This window comes from Alligator sinensis, unplaced genomic scaffold (assembly GCF_000455745.1).
Source record: "Alligator sinensis unplaced genomic scaffold, ASM45574v1 scaffold663_1, whole genome shotgun sequence".
NCBI classification, from domain to species: domain Eukaryota; kingdom Metazoa; phylum Chordata; order Crocodylia; family Alligatoridae; genus Alligator; species Alligator sinensis.
In genome coordinates, this window is record NW_005842205.1 from 998328 (window position 1) to 1025085 (window position 26758).

Consider the following 26758-nt stretch of genomic DNA (forward strand, 5'->3'; position numbering starts at 1 on the left):
AGTCCCAAAACAACCTGTTGATCTATGCTCATCAAGAAATAAATATGTACATCTGAACTCTGACTAGTTGTAACCTGAATTTAGGTAATATTATTATTATTTATTAAAAAAACCCCAAAAAGTCAGCCAGGAAGTTTTTACTCTAATTGGTTAATGTATGCCTTGTATATCTCCTCAAGACTCCTGATGATGATACTGAAGCAAGCAAAGAAGCTGCTGCTTTACATATTGCTCACTTTGTGCTCAAACAGAATGCTTGGAGCTCATAAGTGCTTTTTCACTCCATGTAGGCTGAACATAATGAATAAAACTGATAGTTACAGGCACTTCATTAGAGACTTGGTACTTTGATTTTGGGAGCTCTCAGTAGGGCCGTGCAAAATTTTGCTAGCGGTTTGTTTCGACGCTGTTTCAACTCGTTTTGAGCTTGAAACAGCGAAACTGAAATGAAACAGAGACCTTCGAAACAGCCTCGAAACGAAACGAGGCAAGCTGAAACATCTCAAAATTTTCTAAACGTTTCCAGTTTTGAAGCTCAAGCTGGGCTTTCCTGCAGGGAACCAGAAACTAAAGTAAGGAGAGGGAGGAGGAAGAGGGGGGAAGGAGTGCTCTCATTACTGACTGTGTAGCTGGCCAGTGACTGTCATCCTTTCCAAAGGTCCCTTCCAATCCCAGTGCTCTGGGGGAGGGATGGAAATTGCATAAAAGGCAGCACTATTTGAACTGCCCTGCTCTCTGCCTCGGTGTCAATTGAATGAGGGCGCACCTTAACACACACACTGTCACCCACACGTCATGAGTTTTGCCTGTCAGCAGCTAGAGGTGCAGGGCCCCAGAACCCAGATTCCCCCTGCACCTATCTCCTTGACAGCTAGCAGGCTTCGTGGCTGCAGCAGGGCCTAGCAGGCCTGCAGTTTTCACCCCTGTGCCCCAAGACAGACACAGTCCCACAACCGCCCACGTCACAAGTTTTGCCCGTCAGCAGCCAGAGGTGCAGGGGCCCAGAACTCAGAAGCCATGCACCTATCTCCTTGAAAGCTGGCAGGTTTCGTGTCCTCAGCAGGGGCTAGCCAGCCTGCAGCTTTCACCCTGCTGCACCTTAATACACAGTGTCAACCATGTCACAAGTTTTGCTTGTCTGCAGCTTGAGGTACAGGTTTCCCCCTCTCCTGCCCCTATCTCCTTGAAACTTGGCAGGCTTTGGGGCCTCAGCAGGGACTAGCAAGCCTACAGTTTTGGCCCTGCTGTGGCTTAACACATACACGTGACATGAGTTTTTTGCTTTCAAGACTCTGAGGTGCAGTTTCCCTGAAACCCCTATACCTATCTTCTTGAAACCTGGCAGACTTCCTGTCTTCAGAAGGGGCTACCATTCCTGCAAGTCTCCTCCAGATCAGCCCAGAAATGACAAAGTTATAGGCTGTTTTGAGCTTCGCCATTATAGCCTACGGGCGAAACGTTGAAACAGCAAAACTGTTTTGACGAAACAAAACAGAACAGTTTCAAACAGAAACGAAAGTCGAAACAAAACGCTGTTTTGTTGAAACGTTGAAACGCAAGTCGAAACAGAATGGTGCTGTTTTGCACAGCCCTAACTCTCAGGTCTATTGATTTTGAAGAGCAGTTATAAGACTTAAAAGCCCCAAAAGGCCCGGAGAAGCACTGAACACATTTAAACAAAAAACCTCAAGGCATGACCCACTTCTAGAGCAGAAATTTTAGAGTCCTTTTTTTTCTCCATCTTTTCATTTACCTTTCTGCCATTCAAAAGTTAGAATTTTCTCCTCTTACATTAAGATGGTGCTAGCAAGGTTTCAAATATCTTGCCCATCAATCCACATGAAGATAACTGCTTAGCAAAAAAAGAGATCAATTAGCTGGTTATTTCTCTGAGGTGGCAGAGAAGGAGACAGATCAGAAATAGACTCCAACATCTGAATGAATTGGCATGACCTACATTTAAAAACCATCATTTTAAACCTAATTTATATTTGTACTTTTAGTTATTTTCCTACAGAACAGCTGATTCTCATTGGATTTGTTTAATTTGTTACTTTGCTGAACAGGATGCAGAAGTTATTTATTTAAGGCATTCTATAGCTCAGAATACATGTATTCAGCTTGTTACTTTGATGTGAGAAAATGGTGAGATATTTCTTATTTATTAAATGATGTTATTTTTATATGAAATCTGTGTCTATCTGAATGGAAAAAATAATAATGTGAGGAAACAGGATTTACATTTTTTCTGTAAATACAACTGCCTTAAACACGATGGATATTTAAGATGAAAAAGGTTATCAAAATATATTTATTAAACAAAGGGACTATTACCTGTATTTAGTGAAATTACTAGTTGTTTCTGCTCAACCTTCTACACATCTCTATACAGAGAAAAACAAACATTTCTACTTTTTCAGTACCTAATAGGTTTCTGAACCTGAAAAACAGGTTCAGATGTACTTCTTAGATACACCAGAATGGGGAAATCTTCTCTTTACACCTAAAGAAGAGACTATGGCTACTAAAAATCAAGGTGGTTTCTAGACAAATTCTGATGCTAGGTGCTGAATGAGACAAGGTTCTTTGGGTAGATGTGATACTTTTTATTAGACCAACTAAATAGTTGGAAAAATTGTTCTTTGCAAGCTTTCAGGCACAAACACCCTTCTCTTCAGGCATAGGGAGAGCCTGCTGGTGTTGTGCACTCTCCATGGTCAAATAGAAGCCAATATGCAAAATTCAGGTCTGTGAAAATGCAAATGCATGGCAGCGAGGATCAGAAGGAATGGGCAACAATAGGCAAGACAGGTAGGTGGTGGGGGGAAGGGGAATGTTGAACTGTTGATATAATGTAGCTGACAAAATGCAGACAGGTTACCTGGGGAGTCAGAGGTTAGGCAGGTTATAATATACCATAAATCCAATGTCTATATTTAATCCATTATTTTTGTATCCAGTAGATTTATGAAGTGAAATTTGTAGGCGATCACCTGCAAACCTAATAACCGCCTGGGCCCTGCTGGTGTGTCACCATGGTGAAGTGCCCCCTGCCTACCTGGCAGCAGCAGGGGTGGTGGCATGGAGTTGTGCCCCTTGCTGCTGCCAGGGGAGCAGGGGGAGCTTTGCCATAGCAGCGTGGAGCTCCCAGTGGCAGCAATGAGCTTCCCCACCCAGCATCACTCTGCCCTGCTGTGCTGGGTCTTGCCAGGGAGAGGGCAGGAAGGCAGAGCCCACAACAGGCAGTCCACATCTGCTCCACCCCCCCCAAACAACAGGCTCCGCTCCGGCTGTGTCTCCCATAGGGAAGGAGAAGCCAAGCTCCGTGTTCTGCCGCAGCAGCTGCTGCCTTCCATGGGCAGCAACCAGGGTTCGGGTGCTGCTGTGGAGGGCACGGATGGGGCTGTGGACCCAGGTCCCTGGCTCCATAACTCTGGCAGCTGGGGGCCCCCTCCAGCAGGGCTGGGGGTGGCAATGGGCTGTGGATAGGGAGTGAGGGGTACCAGCAGGGCTGGCGGGCTGTGGTTCAGGAGTGAGGGGCAACGGCATCAACAGGACTGCTCAGTGCCACAAAGCGGGGGCCAGCCACAGCTAGACCCGCATCCTGATGAGCTAAGGCGGCAGGGGAAGCTCTGGTTTTCTATGATAAAAAGCCCAAAAATCAAATGCCAAAATTGACAGGTATTTTGAATTTATTTTATCTTAGCAATTGAGACACTGGTAGGCTTCCAAATGGCTTTAAAATCGTAAATATACCAAAAAAAATTGTGTTCAACTGATACATATTCACATACACACACACACATATATACAAACACACACACACACACACACACACACACACACACACACACAGACATTTCATTTTAATCAAGGAAAAACAGATTTTTGGGTTTTTAATCAGAGAATTTGTGAGGGGTTTTTGTTTAAATCAGAGAATCTGCAATTTTTAAACAGAGAAAACCAGGATCCGTGTTCATGACCTTCTCCAGAGTGATCAGAACAGCCTGAAGTAACACCATCTCTGGCAGTAGTACCAGGACCTCCTGACAGGCTGTTAATTGGTCTGAGGAGCAGAACCAAATTCTGATGAAGGAGTACAGTAAACACGACAACTGCAGTCAGGCTCATTAGAACAGACACATAAGTAGCTGCTTGCCCAGCTAGACATTCACTGGACTGACATTCAGTGCTATTAGCACATAAACATACGGGGCACTTTCACAGAGCTAAGCATACACACCAGTTGTCTACCTCTTCTACACGGGGCTAGAAAAGGCATCTGCTAATGGTCCAAGCACCAAGCCACTCCAGGAGCCGCTCCAGCTACTATTACTGAGCAGTTATAGGATGCAACTATGCAAACTGCTATTATGGCATCTGAAACCACAAAGACTCTAGAGAAGCCTGATTAGGATGCTGCTTTTGTGGATGTCTTAAGAGGATCTCTTTCTCAGTCGAACCACAGGTATCCTCACAGCAGAGAGCACTGAGGTGCAAGGCATCCACCCCCAAGTATTACTCATGATGTTTACTGTTGTTTTGAAAGAAATCTGGGGGGGGAGGGGATTTCACAGTATATGGTCAATTAGAACAAAAACTGGGAAGACTTCCGGCTTCCTCAGGATGCAAATGGCTTCAGTGTAGTGTAGATGCCATGCAAGCTGTTCATGCAGCCATGTGCTGTACATCAACAGTTGGCCATGAGCTTGCCAGGAAGGTCCTTAAAAGGGAAAAAATTAAAAATTCCTAGCCAAGCAGGAGAAGCTTTGCAGGATCACTACAGTGATTCTATTCACCATCAGTGACACAATTCTCACCATTTTGCCAGAAAAGGATGTAAATTTCTTTTTCCAAAAACATTTACAATTTGCATAAACAAAGTGCTTATGGGTTAAAGTTCAATGACAAGTTTCACCACAGCCAATGAGGTATCTAGATTTTTTTGTTGAATACAAGTTGCTATTTTGGAGAGTCAGCAAATGCCCATAAAACCTACAGTAGTTCATTTCTGCAGAAGCGGTCCTAGGGCTGACGCAGGCATGTGCTATATTTTGGCAGAACTCCCATTGACCGGTCACAGTTTCTGGAGTGATAAATCAATGAATTCCTCAAACACAAAGTCCAAGCAGTTCTTTCCCCTGTAAAAGTTCAGCAATGGCAGAGGTGGAAGGGGGAGGGCATCATTCAAATGTCACATACTGAAGTAGCTTATCAATATTCTTCCTGATGTTTACCCGCTCCTGGGAGGTAATGTAAATTTTTCATGCAGTGAGAATTCTAGCTAGTTAACTGGGTTAATGTTTATGGCAAATCTTGCTAGACTCACAAGTCCCCATCACCTCAGAAAAAATTATATATTGTGTATTTACCAGTCTCTCAAAAGCACCTGCACATATTTTGGAGAGACATCCCTTCCTTCCATTCAGTGACTTCCAAAATGCTTAGGTCTTTGATATTTATCTGTCTTTCAGAGACCTATCTGGTTGGTAAAATGGGCTCTTTAACCTACTCCCCCCTACCATGCTATTAACAGGCAAGTCTGCTGGTCAGCAGGCATGAGAAACTCTCTCTCGCTCAGCCCCCCCGCCCCTTGCCAGGAAGTATGAGATGCACACCACTTCCCTAACCTATTCACAATGGCAAGGAAAACTAATGATCCAAGAGTCTCTCAATACCTCAGCACTACAGTGACCCCAACAGTTATTGCTTCACAAGCACAGAGGAACATGGCTTTGTCTACAGCCCCCAAATTCTCAGTAAGACTCCAAGACCTCTTGAAGTCCCCACTCTTTTAGAGCAATGAACCACAGACGGTGGAGCAGATGGCAGACCTCCTGGGAAGACCTTCTCACCTAGCAACTGCACTGTGCTGCACTACAGGGTCAAGAGGCAGGAACAGAAAAAAACAGAGGAAATGCAGGCAGTAGATATCACTATCACTGATGAGACTTGCATTCTCTTTCTGAACCTTTGTTTTTCTCTGAAGGTGCACTCGTTAATTAGTTTGTACTTTGTTTGCTCTATCTTTAGACTTCAGTACAAGTGGGTGGATAGCAGGTATGATTTCCTTTACTTTTCAGACTGTAAACTGATGTCTCATAAGGCAGTCTTGATTGTCTCAGGTTTTGACTTGCATTAAAACAGGAGAAGCACAGCACTTCACACATGCAGCCCTTCTAAGCTGCATTGCTTCTGCCCTGTCAGTACGTGGCCAGGGAGAACACAGAACCTCAGAGGCTTATCCCTGGAATGAACCGCAATTAAGTTAAACAAGAGCAAGCCACAATTAACTTCAGCCTTGTAGAGACATTTTCTCCTGGGAGAGTGGCTGCTCTCCCAGGAGAAATCATGAGTGCATAGATGTTCAGGCTTTTTCTCCTAGGGTAAAAATGGCCACTCCAGGAGAAAAATAATCTGGGAACAACCAGGGTTAAATCATTCCCAGAATAGTTTTCTCCTGGGACAGCAAGTGTCTGTATATCCTATGGCTTCTCTTAGAGAAGAACAATTCTCCAGCTTCTCCCCCTCCTGCCCAGGGAGACAGTGTCACTCGCCGGACTCTGCTACTCCAGAACACTCCCTCTTTTACATCCTCCACACTGTGCTGCAGGGAACACAGGCTAACCATAGGCAGCCTGGGTCAACTAATCAAGGCTGGCCTATGCACTACTGTGATCTGTAGTGCAGGCAGATTAAGGAAGCCTGCAGACTAGAGCATGCTGAGACATGTGCACAGGGCCCCCTCTAGCTGCACAGTGTCAGCAACGCAAGTCTCCACTTGGGGGCCTCAGCATCCAAATTGTCGGTATATGCGGCTCTGGATAAGTTTCTCTACCTGGAGAGCAAGTCTGTGAGAACTCTCTCAGGATATATGAATGTGTACATGCAGCATTAGGCTACATACATATGTTCTGTTTTTACAGGAGAGAAGCACTGTTCTTCGAGGAGAAACCAAAAGTGTACAGACATTCAGACTTTTTCTCCCAGAGTAAAAATGGCTGCTCCAAGAGAAAGATAACTTGGAATAACCAGGGTTAAGTTGCTCCCAGGAGAGATTCTTTTGAGAGACTGAATGACTATTTGCTTTCTCCCAGTTTCACTCAGGAGGAGTGGAGCCAGGAGAAAGGCTAGGGACTCCAGTCTCAGGAAAACAAGGGGAAGCTGGCCAGTGGGGAATCAGGCTCAGGGAGGCTCACCATGGAGTCATGGGACAAAAACCCCTGCCCATTCTTCTGCCACATAGAAATGAACGTCTTTATGTGGCTTTAAAGGCATACTACAATGTTTATTTGGCATTCTTCACAAGTACCTTGAATCAGTACAGCTCTCTGTAGGATCCCAGGACAACAGGCTCTCTCAGGAGAGAAATGCAACTTCTATTTATAGCTCATACCGCAGGCCTACCAAAACTTACACCTCTCAGATCAGCTATTCTCTAGGTGCCACCCTGCCCAGTTTTCTGCCTTATTTCAGACAAACACAGCTATCCACCTCTCTTTATTAAACTAAATTACATGAATAACTGATCAAGTATGCTCAGACCTGCTACCAAGAACAATGAAACAGTGTCTCTTAACAAACATCAAATAGGGAAACCAAAGAAAACCAAAGGAAAACCAGCCACACTGCTAAGTAAATCAAACAAAATAATCTATCCCAAACTAACAAGAACCTACAAAACACAATTTAGCAGGTGATTACTCATGAGTAGGGATCTACTTAAAATGCACAGAAAGGAAGTAAAAATCACAGACCGCTCATGGTATCCAGTGCCATTTTCATGGTCTTTTACAGTGAGCTCTCCACCATTGTTAATTGACTGAGGGGCCCCAGCAACCCCACCCCTCACCACCGACTGACTGAAGACTGCCTTTATGTGGCCCCACCCCTTGCCGCTAATTGGTGGAGGGGCTGGCCTGCACAAAAGGCTGCCCTCTCAGACAATCAGTGGCAAAGGAAGGAAGGGGCAGCCACCATCTTGACCGCTTCCCTTTGTGCCAGGGGCTTCCCCCTCTTCCTACCCCCCCGCAAGCTGTGAAGCTGGGCCAAAGGGGAGCCACCATTTTATTTATAGTAAATCCCATTTCCCTCCCCCACCCGCGATTCTGTGCAAAATTTCAGGGAGCACAAGTTCACATTGATCGTGGAAACCACTTTTTGTGGTTTCTGCAAAAATCTCAAGTTGAGTAGACCCGTACTCATATGAAGTGCCCCCTATAGCTTGAAAGTGAGCACATTTTGCATTCATAATTTCCCTAGACCCCTTCAAACTAGGGACAGACATTGCTTACTGGAGTACCTTCCAGAAGTGGAGACTGCCTACGGAGTCCATCACCATTCAAGTTCTAATCCATACAAAAAAAACTTGCCTCTAGGTTTAAGATGCAAGGTGCAGAAGACAACAGTAATATAAAAAGCATTTTTGGACACTGACATTAAATAATGTTAGAGGCACACATCTTGCCTTCAAGCCTTCTCACTGTACACCCTACCACTGTGCTGTAACTGCTAAAAGTAAATGGAAGCGCTTTGTTGCTCCATGCTTTCAAGGAATGACTTCATAAGCCATGTGATGAGAGGATGGTCAGGCCTCCCCCTGCCAAAAAAGGTGGACACGTGTACCCTATTGATAACCACATCATTAGAAAGAATCTAAATGATCTTCTCATGTGTCATCCACCTGGGAAACACTTCCTACACTTAAATGCAAGAACCTTGTCTGCATGATCCAAACTTGCAGAACACTGTGGTTTACATATTCACTGGCTCCTCCAGGAGGGCTAACTATGAGCACATGTGCCATTAATGGCTCCAAACCTTAACCTGTAAGTAAACAACTTGCATTAATAGGATTAGAGCCTGACAGACTGCTTATCAATACCAAACATTTAACTACAGACTTGTAGCATTTTGGAAGGCTAGTTTCCAGACAGCAATAGCAACCTGCTTCTAGATCAGTACAAGCTACCTCGATTGCGTCTTCTGACACTGAAGTATTGGCAGCTTCTTCGTACAGAGCCATGAAGGTCTGCTTGTTCATGAGGAAATTCTGGAGATACTTCATTATCCCATGTCTGTTAAAGTATATGAGCCCACCAGGCTGTGGCCATTACACTCCAGAAATGTACTATATACTTGGAGCTTGTATCGTGTGGGGCAAAGCATGCATCATGGGAGCTAACCCTGCCATGTATGCTTCCATATATACTCTCATTTATTACTTACCATCACCAAAGCCCTCTAACCTTGTGAATCTTCAGGGGCCTTCAGAACCACGCTTTGCGGTTGAGCACTTCAATCTCTATCACAAGGAGTTCCCCCACTAAATCCATGGTTATTTCACACCGCTGCAAATGTTTTGCTGAGTAGCATGAAAGACCAACAAAACTATATATAATGGCAGACACTCCTCAGAGCTGTGCATCATAGTGAGATCAGTCACACAGAAAAGGTGTAGCCACTACCATGCTCTGGGAGCTACTTCTCTTTGGCGTGTCAGATCTCACTGAGACATGGCTTTGAGGAGTGGAAGTTATCCAACATCCCAGGCACTGGTTTTGCTATCAAGACCAAGATTGTTATTCAGATGCTGGAATATCCAGTTGGTATGAATGAGCATCTCATGATCCATCATCTTCAACCAGACAACATGCAGTAATCATCAGTTCATAAGCCCCAAACCTTGATGCAGATAAAGAACCAAAAGAATTTGATCCTAAACTTGACCAAGTCTGTCATCTGTCCCTAAAGAAGATAAGATAACTTTTCTTAGCAATTAAATGCTAGAGTGGCCAGGGAAAGGAACATTTGGAAAAGAAAGGATGGGGAAAAGTCAATTCAAATAGAATTCTTCTCATGAGCAAATATTCAGAACATGATCACATCATCATGAGCTTATTCTGCCAAAGCAACAAATAGAACACATTGTGGATGCAGCTGCTCAAAACACTGATACCTGACTAAGTCATAATGTTTGCCCAGGACTATTGCGATGTCTGCATCACCAGAGCTATGGCCAGTGCAGATGACTGCCGGGCAGATCATTGTTTAATATGCTCTGTCACATCTATCTGTAGCACTCTAAAAACACATAAACAAAAGAAGCAACCAAGGAAGAGGTTCAATATTGAGTGCTTGAAAGACCCTGCTATAAGTGATTCTCTCAACCAGTGCCTCACTGAGAAACTCTTCAAACTCCCTGATGATCCTGACAAAGTTAATCACTGAAGGAGCCTCAAGAAAGGTATTCATGAAACATATGAAGAATCTCTAGGCTTCACCACAAAGAAACACTAGAACTGATTTGATAAGAACAACAGGGAAATTCAAACTGTTACGGGCAGAAAAAAGGAGAGTCTTCAAAGCTTGGTAGAAAGACCTCAACTCCAAAAAGAAGCAAGACACTTATTGCCACATTAAAGCCAAGACCCAGGGGAAAGCTAGAGAGTGAAGAACATGTGGTAGGAGGACAAAGCAAAAGAGATTCATTAGTTTGCAGACAGCCACAGCTCATTTAAAGCTATCTATTCAGCCAACAACACAACAAGCCATCCCTCTGAAGTCCAAGGTTAGAACAACACTCTTTAAAGACAACTCCACCTTCAACAAAGTGGAAGACGCACTTTCAAGAACTCATGAACTGAGATTATAATGTTGAAGACAATACCATTGAAACCATTCCACAACACCCATTAAGGACTATGGTGCAGATCCACCAACTCATCAAGAGGTCTTGAAAGCCACTATGCTGATGAAGAACAACAAAGCGTGTGGTCCTGATGGAATACCAGCTGAATTTTATAAACAAGGTAGAAAAAGCTCTGTCACCAACTACACATTGTTATTATGAAAATCTGGAAACATGAAAAGATTCTCAGTGACTGGAGAGATGGCAGAATCATTACCATATTCAAGAAAGGAGATAGGTTGGATTGCAGCAATGATTGTGGTACTGCACTCATGTCCATAGCTGGGAAGATTCTCACCTGCATTCTCCCTAACAGACTACCTTTCCTTACTGAGAAAATTCTCCCCGAGTCTCAATTTGATTTCAGATCACTTAGAGGTAGCAACAAGATAGTATCTAGTGTAGACAGCTGCAGAAGTGCTGTGAACAACATAGATCTTTACATGGCTTTTATTGACCTGACTAAGGCCTTAGATTCAATCAACAGGGAGGCCTCATGGAAAATCCTGATGCCATCTGGATGCTTGCCAAAATTTGTTACCATTATCAGACTTCTTCATGATAACATGATAGCAAGAATCCTAATTCTTGCTTGGAAATGGACCTCTTCACTATTACATCCAGAGTCTAGTAAGGATGTGTGATTGCACCAACATTCTTTTCAACCTATTGCAGCTATTTTGGATCTCACTGCTGACAGACTTCCATCCACAGTCAGCATCTGGTATTGCATGGATGGAATCTCTTTACCATCAACTGGTTATGTTCCAGATCCAAGATAATCAACACCTCCATTACTGATCTCCAATATGCTGATGATTGTGTCATATGTGCCCATTCAACTGAAAAACTCCAGGTAACTCTTGATTGCTTCTGTGAAGCATATGAAATGCTTGGACTCACCATCAACTTCAAGAAAACCAAGATACTTTACTAACCCACCCTAAACCAACCAATCATCCATAAAATTACAATTAGAGAGCAATCTGTGGAGAATACAGAGTATTTCCCCCACCTGAGTAGCTACCTTTCTCAAAAAGTACAACAAAGTATCAATCATTTTGAACAAACTTGTCTTACTACAGAGGCAGAGACACATAAAGAAAGAGGTATGACCCTACATCACCAGAATCTACTCCTTCCTCCTTTGCCACATCTGCAATTGAACATGCAGATCTTGGATTGACCTCAGACTTGCCACAGACTTCCCCATTTACTGGAAAACTGTACACTTTGTATCAAGGGACTGCCAATACTGCTGATACAGCAGACTGTACTTGCCCAGTGAAGAGAAGGAAGTTGTCCATGGACCAATTCTTAGAAGGGCTGTGTTTGGTATGGAGCAAGGGAATCTAAGATGAATCAGTGAGTTCTGAGCAACACAATATGAATGAACCTGTGGGTGGCAGAAGGATGGGACACAGAATGTGGTCTTACCACTAGGCACCTGCATACCATATTAATCTATTAAACCACATAACTTTTTCATGTTACCAATGTTTAGCTCATTGCATTGAGTTACAGGGAGCATGAATGTGCCACATAGAACAAAGGTCTACAACAGGCATATTTAGAATTTATCATTATCAGACATTTTTAGGTGTTTTCACAGGTTCAATTTCCAGGAATATAGCAGCATGATCATTCTATCTTTGATTTCAGCAAGTACAGGACTGGGTTAAAAAAGCTGATGGTGAAGAAAGGAATGAACAACATGACAACTGTTACAAGATGTTGTTCCATCCTTCTTTCTTGGAAGTATTTTTCAATATTCAAATCTATACTGAGGTGAACAGTCTCAGTATAGTTCATCTGAAATTGTTCTCATCATACTACAATGTCTTCTTAACCATGCTTGTTTTTAGTAACTGTTGATATAATGGAAGCAGAAACAGTGTTGGGAAGTGAAACATACTGCTGTAACTGAATGGAAATTAATAACTGGTTAGTACAAAAATTCAAATAATAAAATGCTTTTGTTAAAAATAATTAAAGCATGATCATTCATGAAAGTAAATTCTAGAAGAGTATTGTATTGTGAACTGGAATGATAGGACAAAAGGTTCACAAATCAAAGTGATTTTGACAAACTGGAGAGATGGACAGTTTAAAATGAGCAGGATAAATTCAAAAGTGGAAATTCAAGAAAGGAAAGAATGAAGATCCAGGGAACTACAGGCTAATCAGTTAGATCTCAAACTCTGAAAAAATCTTGGAAAAAAATCATCAAAGAAACCAGCAACAGGCTAATGGAAGGCAACGTTCTGAGAGATAGCCAACATGGCTTCGTTGCAGGTAGGTCTTGCCCGACCAACCTGATTTCCTTCTATGACCAGGTAACGCATCACCTAGACAAAGAAGAGGTTGATGTCATATATTCAGATTTCAAAAAAGCCTTTGACTTGGTCTCCCTTGATGTCCTCATGGTAAAATTCAGAACTGCAGCCTCAACAACCTTATGGTCTGATGGCTGGGGAACTGGCTCCGTGGTCGGACCCAGAGAGTCACAGTTGATGGAACTGAGTCAACATAGAGCATAGTGACCAGTGACACCTCCCAGGGCTCAGCACTTGGACTAGTACTCTTTAATATATTCATAATTATCTGGATATGGATGTCAGAAGTAGACTGGCTAAATCTGCAGATGACACCAAGTTATGGGGAAGTGCAGTCACTCTAGAGGATAAGCTGGCAATTCAAGCTGACCTGGACATGCTTTCAAGGTGGGTGGATCAAAACCTGATGACATTCAACATGGAGAAATGTAAGGTGCTGCATCTCAGGAGAAAAAACCCACAGCATACTTATAAGTTTGGCAGTGCTACGCTCACTAGCACCATGACTGAAAGAAACTTGGGGGTCATAACTGACCTGATGATGAACATGAGCTCTCAATGTGATACCGCAGCCAGCAAAGCAAATACAACTCTGGCTTGCATCTACCAGTGCATCTCAAGCAAGACCCAAGAAGTCATCCTGGCTATCAGTCACTCAGCCTTGGTGAGGCTGCAGCTGGAGTACTGCATTCAATTCTGGACTCCATACTTTAGAAAGGATGTGGAGCAACTTGAGAGAGTCCAGAGAAGAGTCACGTGTATGATTAGAGGTCAAGAGAACAGGCCTTATGAGGAGAGGCTGAGAGGCATGGGACTCTTTAGCCTTGAGAAGCAAAGTCTCAGGGGTGACTTGGTGGCAGCCTATAAGTATATAAGGGGTGTGGCATCAGGAACTGGGAGAACATCTGCTCACCAGGGCACCCTAAGGAAAAAACAAAGTCTAACGGTCACAAACTGCTGGAAGACCATTTTAGACTGAACATAAAGAAAAACTTCTTTACCATCCGAGTCTCCAGAGTCTGGAATAGACTCTCCCCAGAAGTGGTGCAAACACCTACTCTGGATACCTGTAAGAAACACCTGGATGCTCATCTTGCTGGGGTGACCTGACCCCAGCTGACTTCCTGCCCCTTGGGCAGGTGGCTAGACCCAATCCTGCAAGGTCCCTTCCAGCCCTAATGTCTATGAAATAGAGTTTAGTACAAAATGCTACACTTAGAAAAATTAAACATACAAATAAATGGGGAACAGCTGCTTAAGCAGCAGTACGGTCATAATGGATCATAAATAATGTGTGTAAGAAAATGATGTTGTTAAAGAAAAGACTTTTTTAAATTCACTAATAGGAGTGGCATATATAAGCCACAAATGGTAACTACTCTCTACTTGGCACTTGTGACACTACAGCTGGCATACTACACCTAGTTCTGGGCATCACACTTAAAAAGATTACAAACTGAAAAAAATGTAAAGATCAAGAGGAATGATGGGGGTTAGGAAATGTGACCTATGCAAAAAGACAGAAGGAAGTGAAGGATTATCCAGACAACAAAAGAACAACTGCAGAAAAAATGACAATATTCTAATATACTAAGAAATCAGGTTAATTTGCAACAAAGATTTAGTTTGGATATTTGGGGGGGGGGGGGGGGAGTATCTAACTGTGAAAGTGCTAAACACAGTAGCACAGGCTCCTTACAAACCTTGTGGATTTTTTTAAGAATAACTTGGTGATTCTCTCTGAATCTGGAGGGCTGTACTCCATGATCTCTTGTGGTCCATTCAAGCAAGATCTGGTTAGGATTCTATGACAGAGTACAAACTTGAGTATTGTATATGTAAATACATGTCCTGCTACACTGCCATTGGTGAAGTTTGCCATCTACTGGTGATAGTTAAGAAAAATAAGACTGTTTTCAAAAACTAATTATAACAATTAGTATTTAAATGATACATGTATACTTAGCTGATTTTTAAAATAAATAAAATTATACTAGTAAGTGTTCATTAAAATGAAGTTCATTTAATGAAGTTCAGTTGAAAATAGTCTGATATTGACAGGAAAATTCCCTGACAATTTGTGATTTTATAATGACATTTACAAATGACCTTTTAAAAATAGTTTCTATTTTAGATTGTAATGTCAAAACATCCCTTTAAAAAAAAGGGGGAAATTAATTATATCAAAAAAGTTGTCAAATGCTTGAAATAACTGGAAAAAAAAAAATCAGGATTTCTCTTTCCAATCTGTCATTCACAGCAATAACAGATATTGCTGTTAACAGTAGATAAAAACATTTTCAAGCAGAAGTACAAGCTTTAAATCTCAGCTACAAACAACAGTAGTACTTATGCATAGCATCTTCTACAAATCAGACCAAATTATTTTTTCAACACTCAAGCATTTGGCATGATTCTTTTCTATTAGTTTTAATTAATGTAATACACAGAATGCTGATATCTAGTTCTCTTGGGCCAAGTTCTATGAAGAACTCTGCCTTGACAAGCAGTCTTGCAAAAAGAGTACTATTTATTGTATGTACCTGCTCCTTCATTGCATCAGTCTCAAATTTCTTTCTTTTATTAATCAAAAGAAAAAAATGACCAAGGTTCAAACCCTGCACAACGAACCATCACAGAGAAGAACTCAAACTAATGGTTAAGTAAATGGTCATGAATTCTTAAGAAAAAAAATAAATTTGATGCATTTTGCTTACCTTGAGTGAGAGCGTGCCAGCTAGAAAAAAGTGATCCACATCAATGACAGAAGAGAGGAAACCAGCTAAAGTGACTTCAGTAAAATCACTTTTCTTCCTGAGTCCAATCACTATTGCCCAGGACCACATACCCACCACACCGTGCACTGCATTATCAGAGAGGGCTCGGAGCCAGTCATTTTGCTGAATATAAGAAAACTGCTGAAGTTGGTCTACTACAAAACAAAAAAACCCTAGTCCTAGACTGGAAATAACTGAGGCTGTGCTGAAAGTTTGAAGAAGAGCATGGGCCTTTTCAGTCTCAGATGCCATAGCATGTAACATGTCACCGTACACAAAATGTCATCAGGATATCCATAGGGCATCGTCTTTTAAATCTTCAGTCATACTGTAAATTGTCAGAGAAAAAAATCTTAATGAAGAAGTGTATTAGGTAGCACTAAATATTTCTTATTCCCAACTGTCTGTGATAAAACATATATTCAAATAGTAAATTCACTGTTTGAAAATTTACTCCAAAAACTTGAAGTACAATTAACACAATTCAGAGTCAAACATTATGCATAGCACAAAAAATTGGTTCAGAGCCATAATCTCAAAATAAACAGCTTAGTATGTTGTAATGCTATTACTCCATCTTTTGAAATCTCTAATTTCATTAAAAAGAATCTCTGATAATTGTATCTGAAATTACATTTGATCATATCTCAAGACTCCCTCGCATGATAAAGCCAGGATTTAATTACATTACATAATTACATTAATTACCTAACACTGAAGCAAAGCTGTTTCCAATTCTGCCTAGCTGACTCGATTCTCAAAACCTCAGTTTGTCATTCTCTGAATTTTACTCTCATCTTTGTTTGCTCTTTCCCCATGAGAAATTTTCTTTATGTGCAATCAGAGTATTATTTCATATCCTGCAATTTATAAATTTATAATCTCACACATAACACTTTACTGAATAGCTCTTACTTTGTTTATGCTGAAGAAATTGAGACTAGCACAGAGTGTTCAAATAGAGGACTATCTTGCAATAATAAGGACAGATAGGAAAATGAAGACAGTAATCTTCAGACAAGGACAACTGAACAGAATTTTAATTCTTTCAGAGGAAATCTAAATATGCTGTTCCTTAACTAAATGCTCAGGAGAAATCTTCTATTGTTGTTTCTAGGACACTCCTCTCTACCAACTGTCACTTTTTTAACACTAATAGACAAGCAAAATGGATGAGCAGAGAAATAACACTCAAAATTCAACCTTTTGCACTGAACTTTGGGATAAAAAATTCACCAAAATAAGGGAATCATACTATTACTGACAAAGGAAGTGTTTAAGAAATGGAAAATATTTATTATTTTATTTATGCACTATAATTTTAAAGGTCTCAAATGTCAGTGCACTGTACCTTGAGAATAACTAAATCTCCTTAATAACTGTTTATCATAACATCTCAAAACACACAGAATGAATCACTTTCAAAGTAGTTATTGCAAGGATGCATTAAAGCTCAAACACTAGCTGCTCTTGAAGACTGGTCTCTATGGGTAGATTGTATTTTGAAAAGAGCTAAACAATCTACAAGGCTGTGAAATAACTGAAGTGACCAGAAGCAACTAGCAGACAGCAAAGCTGCCTTAAGAAAGCAGAGGTACACCAATACATTGGTCCAATATTGGATTGGCACTGATATCAAGAAAATTGTCTGTATGGCAGACAACTTGGCCGATAAATGGCCTATGCATGCACACAGTTGCAAAGCAGTATGTAGGTGGCGAGGAGCAGTTTGGAGAGCTGCGTGCAGCTGGTAAGTCTGGTGTGGTGCAAAAGGAGGGGGGAAGGGAGGGGATGGGTGTTGGGGGCAGATCAAGGCCCCAGCATTGAGGGAGGGAGTGGGGCAGGACAGAGCTGCGCCTCATCCGGGGAGGGGAGGGGGGGTGGCTCCTGCTGCTGTGCGCTGATTATTCAGGAGCCTCTCATCTGGCAGCTCATCCGGCAGCTCCAGCTGCTCGTCCAGGAGGGCATTGGTAGGGACAGGATGTGGGTCCCCAGATCTGCATGAGATGAGACTGGGGCTATGTGGGGCTATTCCTGGTGGGGGCTGGGCCAGGCTGCATTTGGGGCAGGTGGTGGCAGTGCTGGGTATCCCTCTCCTAGTACTGTTGCCACCTGCCCCAAGCATGGCCTGGCCTGGCCCAGCCCAGCCCCCGCTGGAAGAAGCCCAGCGCAGCCTGAGGCAGCAGCCTGCCCCGTACAGATCTGAGGACACACGCTCCCCACCCTGTCCCGTGCCCTCCTGGGGTGTGCGCAGCCCCTGCACCAACCCCAGTCCCTCCCTCACTGTAGGGGCCTTGATTTGCTCCCTTCCATCACAACAGACTTACCACCCAGACACTGCTCTTCAAGCTGCTGGGCTAGTATCAGAAATCAAATCAATATCAGCTGATATACCACCTTAAAAATCAACTATGGGTATTGGCTCCATAAATCTCTATTGGTGCACCCCTATAAGAAAGGTTAGCTCAATTAGTGGACCATCAAGACCATTAAAAAGAAGAGATTATTGTTAACACCTCTGAAATAAAGAACAAGCCATTAAGTCAACTGGCTCCTTCAGCTGTCTGAATAGTAATGAAATGTCTACTGAATTGCAGAGCAAGAATCAAAGCAATATGCTACAAACCTGGGCAGAAAGTCAGGTTTCCCACTTAATACATGCGCTCCAATTTTGGGGGGCTGATTTTTTGGGGAAAGCTAAGTATTAAATATGAGAAAATATGGTATTTGGAGAATCTTCTGCCTTGTGTAAATGGTAGAATTTTGTCTTTTCCCTAGTTCTGTGCATGTTAAATTCAGAACTGAAGAGCAGCCTCTCTCAATTCAATGTATCTGACAGTTAAACCTGTAAGAATAGCTTAGTTTGAATTCTAAAACATGTATTCTTTGTAAAATTCACTCTTCACATATTTGCTATTTCCTTGCATTTCAGTGAAGTTTTAATAAGCAAAGCTCGCTCTTTTCCATTTCTTATGGGGAATTTTCAGAATGAATAAACCAATTTATTTTGACAAAAACATTAACTCCTTTAATAAGGAACATGTTCAGAAAAAAAATAGGGTTGACACTGACATTTTTCTTGATAATAAATTCTTCCCTATTGCAAACCATAAGAAATTTTAAGCTGAAATATGTTTTCTTGAAGACTTCTTTCTACTTTAAGTATACTCTGGCTTACTGTCGTGTTATCCATAAATGCTTCGTGTCCTGACCTGCTAGCATTGCTTTTTAGAACAAAAAAGTTCATTGAAGCATTTATTTGAAAAAGAAAAAAGAAACACTGAATAATACATGGAACTTTGCATACAAATGAGAAAAAGTAGGTCAAGCTTAGAGACCATTAACCATGAGTGTTCAGAATCAGGTGGACATGAACCATTTTCTGCAGTTCTGCAGGCTTTACACTTTTTTCTTAAGATTATTCAGAAACATACTGCATTTTATAGAATTAAACTCCAATCTTAGAAACAACTGATCCCAAACATCTGATGAACCATTTTCTTGGCAATTCAACAGCAGCTTTTTTACAAAGCAGTTGTCACTGCACAGGAGAAAGAAAGAGCTGAGAAACAGCTAAAAAGACCACTTTTACATGATTTTCGTATCAGGTTGGATGTTATATCAGTTCATAATATGTCCTCAATATGACTTTCATTTGGGAACAGTGGCTGACAGTAAGGGCAGGTCTACGGTGTTTTTGTGCCAAGTCCTAGAGCACTGCCAGGAAGCATCTCAAACCTATTTCCTCTTCTCATGCCAAGCCCTAGAAAATTAGGTAAAGGAGTTTCTCAAACGCAGCTCTGAGTGTCTACCAATAAGTACACTTGAGACACAGAGCCTGAGAACAGCTCTGGATATGTATTAAGCAGTACCTTAAAGCAGGTACATTACTTAATTTTCTGGATTTGGCAGGAATGAACTGAGGAAGCAGGACATACTAGGTGGTATACTGTTCCCATGCTCAGCACTGAGTCACTGCAGAGAAGTCCAAACACAAGGGGAGCCAAATTTACCAGAGGGGTAAACAGATGCATCTTTGGCCATATACAGTTTCTCCTGGGAGAGTGTAGCATTGTTGCATCCCCAGGGGCAGCTGTAAGCTCCTGGAGGCCCCAAAAATTTCCTTTTTTGCCCTGCTCGTTCTGGGAACAGTCTCCCCTTCACTCACACATCACACCTTCATGTTTTTTTGGTTATAAAAGCTGCCCCAGGGCTTCCCAGACCTGGTCTTGTGCTAATAACCACCCGGTGGCTGTGGTGGTTCTTTGCCTTATGGGCTAACTGCATGGCTCCATACCTTCCCTACTGTCAGAGTCTCCTCACATGGTATCATGGCGGACATTCTCTTTTCACATGCCTACACACACACACACACACACACACACACACACACACACACAGTCCTCCACTGGGCCCTCAGACCTCTTGGTCTTTCACAAGCCCCCTTCTGGGCCCAGATCACTCGGTCTCTCTCATGGTCCCACTCGAGTCTCCAGGCTGCTCAGTCCCTCACTCAGCCACTCCCTGGGCTGCCAGATTCTCTCAGTCCCTTGCTCAACTTCCCCCTGGGCTGCCAGATCGTAGACTTGCCCTTCCCTGGGGTTTGTTCCTGGTGGCACTTTCTAGGGGCTGCTCTGCCACAAACAGCCCCACTACTGTGACCCTAAACCCCAGTAAGGTGCAGTTTTTGGTCATACTCAGGACTAGCTTAGGCCCTAGCCTCTGTCCCCAGAGCCATGCTGTCCCTGTCCAACAACGCTGGCTACAAGCTCCTTGGCCCCTTTGTAATGTCACCCCCTCCATGCTCCCTTGACCCCGGCTCTCCTCCTTTCTCAGCCCCTGGTCTCACTGGCTCTCATGCAGTCCTCTTCTGGGTTCAGCTCTCTTCTTCTTCCAGGCTACCTCTGGCCCTGAATCTCCTATCACCAGTTCTCCTGGTCTCAGTGCTGTCTCAGACCCTCTTCTACATCCAGTGGCCCTGTCCCGGCCAGCCTCATCAGGGCCTCAATTTCTCCAACCCCTTCCTCTGGTTATGGCCACACCTGTACATTCAGCCTCTCCTAGGCCCTGACCCCACCTTGGGCCAGCTGAGAACTCTGGGCCCTTCTCTGGCTCCCACTGTGACCACCTCCGGCCTTTAGCCCCTCTCTAGGCCCTAGCCCCTGGCCCCACTAGCAGGCCAGATGACTCCCTGTTGAGTCAGGTGAGCCCCTCTATAAAGTCCAGCCTCACCTGCCAGATTCTTGGGTCAGCTGACTCCCCATTAACTCTGGCCCACACCTGCTGGCAGCTTCTCAGGCTGCCTGACCTGTTAAAGTAGCAGGCACCCCAAATGCCCTACCACAGAGAGTTGCTGCCTTCTACTGCCTCTTCTCCACCACTCACCACAGAGTTGCTGCACATCCCAGTATAAACCACAAGAGGACAGATATTGTTCCAGGAGAAAAATAACCCAGAAACAACCAGGGTTCAATTGCTTATGGAAGAGTTTCTCCTAGGAGAGTGAATGTCAGTGCACACTTCCTTCTGAAAGAAGCCACAGCACAGTCTGCCAGCATCCCAGGGCGCTTTGCTTCTCCCCACAGCTGGGACAATGTATATTGCTCAGGTTGCACTCTACTGCTTCAGTCAAGCAGGGAGCGGAACATGCCCCCTTCACTAGCTCCACATTGTGCTGCACGGAGTCACAAGATGACTCTGAGCAGTTTGGGTCAGCCAATCAGGATTGCCTTATGCAGTGCTACTATCTGTCTTGGACCAGATTGAGGGAATCTGCAGAGCACACCAAAATGTGTGCACAGGGGCCCCCTGGCTGTGTAGCCTCAGCTCTGCAAGGTCTTTGCTCTTCAAGGGCTCAAATATCTTTTCAGGCATCTCTGGGTGAGTTTTTCTACCAGGAAAACAAGCCCAGGAGAATTTTTCCAGATCATTTCAATGAGTGTATGCAGCCTTTGTTTACTTCATTGGAATTGCACACACTTACTCCAGTAGAAAGTCTGGCCTCCACTCCACAGCTTACTGCATCTGCACCTGCTTGAACTCAGTCCAGTCAAATTCCAGTCAATGTATGTCAGACCACAGACAACTTGTCTTGGACCTGAATAAATCAAACCAAGGAACAGTAAGCAGCTACAAAACACAAAACTGTTATAAATCCCCCCTCCAGAAACATATAAGCAAAAGATACAAGACCAAATTGGGGAAGGAATCAACACAGATTCATAGATGTTAGGGTCAGAAGGGAACTCAACAGATCATCGAGTCCGACCCCCTCCTCAGCTCCTTAACTTATAGTTAATTAGTTCTCAGACTAATATTATAGCCAAATAGGAAGTAACATCACTTTGACCAGTGAAGAACTGTGAAAGATTCTGAAGAACAGTAGAAGCAGCAACAGCAACTCAGCTAATGGCATAGGATCCCTCAAAAAGGTACCTAGTGCAACTGAAATAGGGGAATCCATCCAACAAAAAACATGGGAACCCATTTATAATTAGCAAGACATCTTATATCACACAGTGTGATCACAAATTACTGCTCCAACAGGAAGTCAGACTACATATAAGACAAATGAAAAAATTAAAGAGAAAAAGATCATTTAAAGATAAACTGGTTTTGATACATTTTAAAAAGCACAACACAAGAACACCTACTGATCAAGAAGGCTAAATCTTCAAAAAATACACTAAGCCCTCTCTTTAGGGAACCAAATCCCAAAACTGTACACGAAGGCAGGCAGTCAACTTAAGCCTCAAATCTACTATAAATATCCACTAAACACTATCCTTTCCAGCCTCAAAACAACACAGGAAAAACAAACATCCAAACACAGCCCTCTTCTCCCCCCACTCCAGCCCAAAACCAACAAGCAAAGTGACCTCTGGACTCTCAGAGCCTCCTTGTCCATAGCATATTCAACACAATATTCAATTTAACACAATAACCACAATACTTTGGCACATTCTGGAATTCTTGTACGGTACTGACAATCCACTAATTTCCCCAATATGAAGAAACAAAAATATTCATAATTCAAGCAGCTACAAAGATATTTGAAGTTCCAGAATCAGTGAATAATGCCATAGGAAACTTTCACCTTTATCGTCTGGAAGCTTATTACCATATTAAAACACAAAATGAGGGGGAAAAGAACATATGCTGCTTTTATAATAACACTTTTTTATTTTAGGGTGAGAGTTGATATGGAACCCTGAATTTAATCAAATATCAAACAGAATTACCATATTTACCAGAATACAAGCTGACCCTGAATTTAAGATGACTCCCCAGTAATTAGATTCTATACATGGAAATGTTATAAATGTATTATACTGCAGGAGGTGGGGGAAGACATGATGACGGGGGGATAGTAATGGGGCAGGTAGCGGAGGGTATGTGAGGGTGCAGACAATGGGCTGCAGTAATGGGGATGGCAGTGGTGAGTGGTGGAGAAGAGGCAGTAGAAGGCAGGTGGTAGGGCAGGTAGTATAGGGCAGTAAGGGGGCAGGCAGTGGAGGGAACAGTGGGGCACAGGCGGTGGGGAGACGCAGCGTGGAGGTGTTGGGATGGGTAGTAAGAAGTGTAGGCAGCTTGTCTCCTGCCCCCACTTACCACCCCCCACCCCATTGCGCCTGCCTCTCCTACAGCCTCAGGCTGCCCCAGTCCCCTTTCTCCTCCATACCACTTCTTTCCGCACAGCCTAAGGGCCCTGCCCTCCATGCCTTCTTCCCCCCCCACCCCATCTTACCTTTGTTCCTTGTTGGTAGGTTCTGTCCCTGCTGCAGCCTGGGGCACTGAGCATTCCTCCAGCCTGGCCTCACAACAGTGGCCCGCAGCCAGCACTGCTGCTACAGGGCTGAGGCTGGAGCATATGCTCCGTGCTCCAGCCTGCAGTGAGGACAGAGACTGCTGGTATACAGCAAAGGTAAGAAGTGCAGCAAAGGGGGAAAAGAGGCACAGGGGGCTGTTGGTGGATCTGGCCCCAACCCTGGTGTGGGGTTGCAGCCACTACATCTACCTGCCCAACTGTAAGATGAGGGGCTTCTCCCCCGGTGTTAAATGTGGAGGGGAAACCTCCTCTTCTAATCAAGTAAATACAGTAGTATACAGGGATCTGACACGATTAAAGTAAGTGTAACAATCCAACTGCAAAACATGAAAAAATGGCTTTAAGCAAGGATGAATGTAGCCTCAGACCTACTCTAATCAATTTACAGCCACTCTATTAGACCAGGCCACCCTTGCAAGGTTATCACCAACTAAGATAAAAATAACTGCTATACCTGCAGAAGCAGGTCACATTCCACTCACCATCTCCAGGCAAGCAGAGTTGCAAGAAATACACTGAAACTTGTGCTTTTTACACATCAACATAAAGAAGGCAAAAATACTATGATCCTTTAAAAAAGATCCAAATACACTTTCATTTTCGACAGAACAACCAGGAACCATATTTTAGCCTCACAATAAGCGAGTTCCAGACTGAATATAAAATATTTTGAAAGCGTTTTCGTTTTTTCTTTGCCACAGAGAACCCCCCCCAAATAGACTACTGCTTTAAGTATTAATTAATTCCACTCGACAGAAGAGAAATCTGACCCACATTTACAAATTACAACGACAGATGCAACAAAAGAACAAAACCCATCAGAAATTCTACAATTGAAGATCCTTAAATAAGTACAGGTACTCTTCACTTAATGTTGTCCCGGTTAACGTTGTTTCGTTATTATGTTGCTGATCTATTAGAGAACATACTCGTTTAAAGTCACGCAACATTCGATTATAATATTGTTTGGCTGCCACCTGCTAGTAGGTAACTACTGTGATGTAACATTCACTTAACATCATTTTGCTTAAAATTACATTTTTCAAGAACGTAGCTATGGCGTTAAGCAAAAGTAGCTGTATTATATAAACAAAGATATTCCTAAAAAATAGCTGCAGAATATACAGAAATAAACTCCCCAAAAACATTTCAGAACTAAGATCTGTCCAACTGATATGCAAAAGAAAATACTCTTCTGGTTTCATATCAACCTCATTGTGCATTCTCTCTACCGAAGTGTTAGAAAATCCTACTTCATGTTATGGGAACATCAAACAGAAGTAAGGAGGTGATACTATCTCTGCAAATTATTGCTGAGACTACTAGAAACATCACCTCAAGTTATGTGCACATAAAAAAGTGGAGAAGGTTCAGTGAAGACCTTCAAGAATGATAAGTGACCTGAAGAATATGCCTTACAGTGGGATTTTAGCCTAGTTAGTGTATTAAGGATAGGGTTAGACGTGGCTTTCATTTAAAATACTGCTGGTAAGTTGATTAAGTTACAGTATTTATAGCTTTTCTATACTAACAAAAGCCTATTATAAAAATCAAGATCAGCAAGACTGCAAGAATCACAACTGCAAAAGCCTGAAAGAAAAGCCCCTAAAATCACTGACTGGCTTTAAAAAAAGTTTGTGAAATGTCAGGAATAGAAAAGGTATCCTATCATTTCAGTTACACAAGGAACAAGGAAAAAAGGTGATTACTGAGAAATGTGGTGGAAACTCTTGGAATGTGCTAAAAATAATCTTTTCCTACTTCGAAACCAGAAAGTTTGAGAAACTCTTTTGAATGCTTAAGTAAAGTGCAAGTTCTTACTGTGCTAACGCTTAAGAACTAACTTGGAATAAATTTAAAATTTAAAAACAGAGATGACTAGAAGCTAGTGAGATTCAGATCATGCAGCACTCCGAGGAAAAAGAGGGGATGAATTATCATACAGCAATGAAGAAACGCAAAAAATGAACAGTGACTGAAGAGTCAGGGATTGAAAGAAGATGAAAAGTACAAAAGGACTCCTGTGGACACTGACTTTGGCTAAGGGAGCACTAACGATGGAAGACAAACATCTGTCTTTATGCATATTTTAGGGCAGCAGTTCCCAATCTGTGGTACGCGTATCACCAGTGGTACACAGACAACCTGTCAGTGATACGCGTTAACAGATTTACTATAATTACTTTATATGACAAAAACTTGCTGGTGGTACTTAAGGTTGTATTGTTTTACATTGGTGGTGCGCAATCTGTCAGAGTTTGGGAACTGCTGTTTTAGGGGATTGGATGAATCTTTAAAGGTTAAATTTATTTGATAAATTAGGTTCATTAATAAAATTAAAAAACAAAAAAGGTCAGCAGAACATGTTTTTGCTAATAAAGATTTAGAAAGCAGGTATATGCCATACCAGCAGAAGCATTTTGCCAGTATATCTAGTAGCAAAGAGGGTACCTCGATCCATGGCTAGAAATGCATATGTAGGAAATGACACCCGACTCTAGAAGGCTCCTTCAATCAGCACACGAGGACATAAGGAAACCTACTGTGTGGAAGTGGAAATTAGATGCATTTAAACTGGGAGCTGACTGTTGGGACAGATTGTGGAGGCAGGTAGTAAATTCCCACATTTTACATCAACATGGAGTCTCTCTCTCTTTAAAAGATGCGCTCCTGCTCAGTAAGTTATTAGGCTCTAAAACACAGGCGAAAACCAACAAGTGAAAACAGCAGTCTGTTTGATGCTCAAAGTCACCACAGATACCGGCCCCTTCCAGCCTTATAATCTATAAACACACCTTGAAAGCTATACAAATACCAGTGCTACCAAAAAAAAAAAGGGGAGCAAAAACAATGAAGAGGAAACGCACCTAACCTGAACCAACCTTTCTGAGGTCACCTCCGAGGCCGCAACCCACAGTCCATCCATCCCAGCTGCTCGCCCTTCCCAGCCCCGCTCCCGCTCCCGCGACACGAGCCTCCACCCACGCGCGACGGGCGCAGCCCCCAGCACACGCGGAGGCCGAAAACCGAGACCCCACTTCGGGAAAGGAAACGCTGAAGAAAGACGTGGCCGCCGCGTCCCGGCAAGCGACACCCAGGGGCCCCGAGCAGCGCTGGCTCGGGCCCC

The 26758-nt window shown here is 42.9% G+C and overlaps 1 protein-coding gene across 4 annotated transcripts in view; it reads right to left on the reverse strand.

The window, feature by feature from the left end:
• Window positions 1–26724, reverse strand: part of TMEM267 (transmembrane protein 267) — a 32386-nt gene extending 5662 nt beyond the window's left edge. The window contains exons 1-3 of one of the 4 annotated variants that reach the window (XM_025207720.1): window positions 26514–26724; window positions 21787–21900; window positions 15744–16131 (exon numbers count right to left, since the gene is read on the reverse strand). In XM_025207720.1, the coding sequence (XP_025063505.1) occupies window positions 15744–16067 (324 nt within the window). In that variant the 5' untranslated portion in view covers window positions 16068–16131; window positions 21787–21900; window positions 26514–26724. Of the gene's footprint in view, window positions 1–15743; window positions 16132–21786; window positions 22731–26498 lie in introns of those variants that run through there. The other 3 variants (XM_006026713.3, XM_025207721.1, XM_025207719.1) reach the window with 3 other exon arrangements.
• Window positions 26725–26758: the final 34 nt, after the last annotated feature.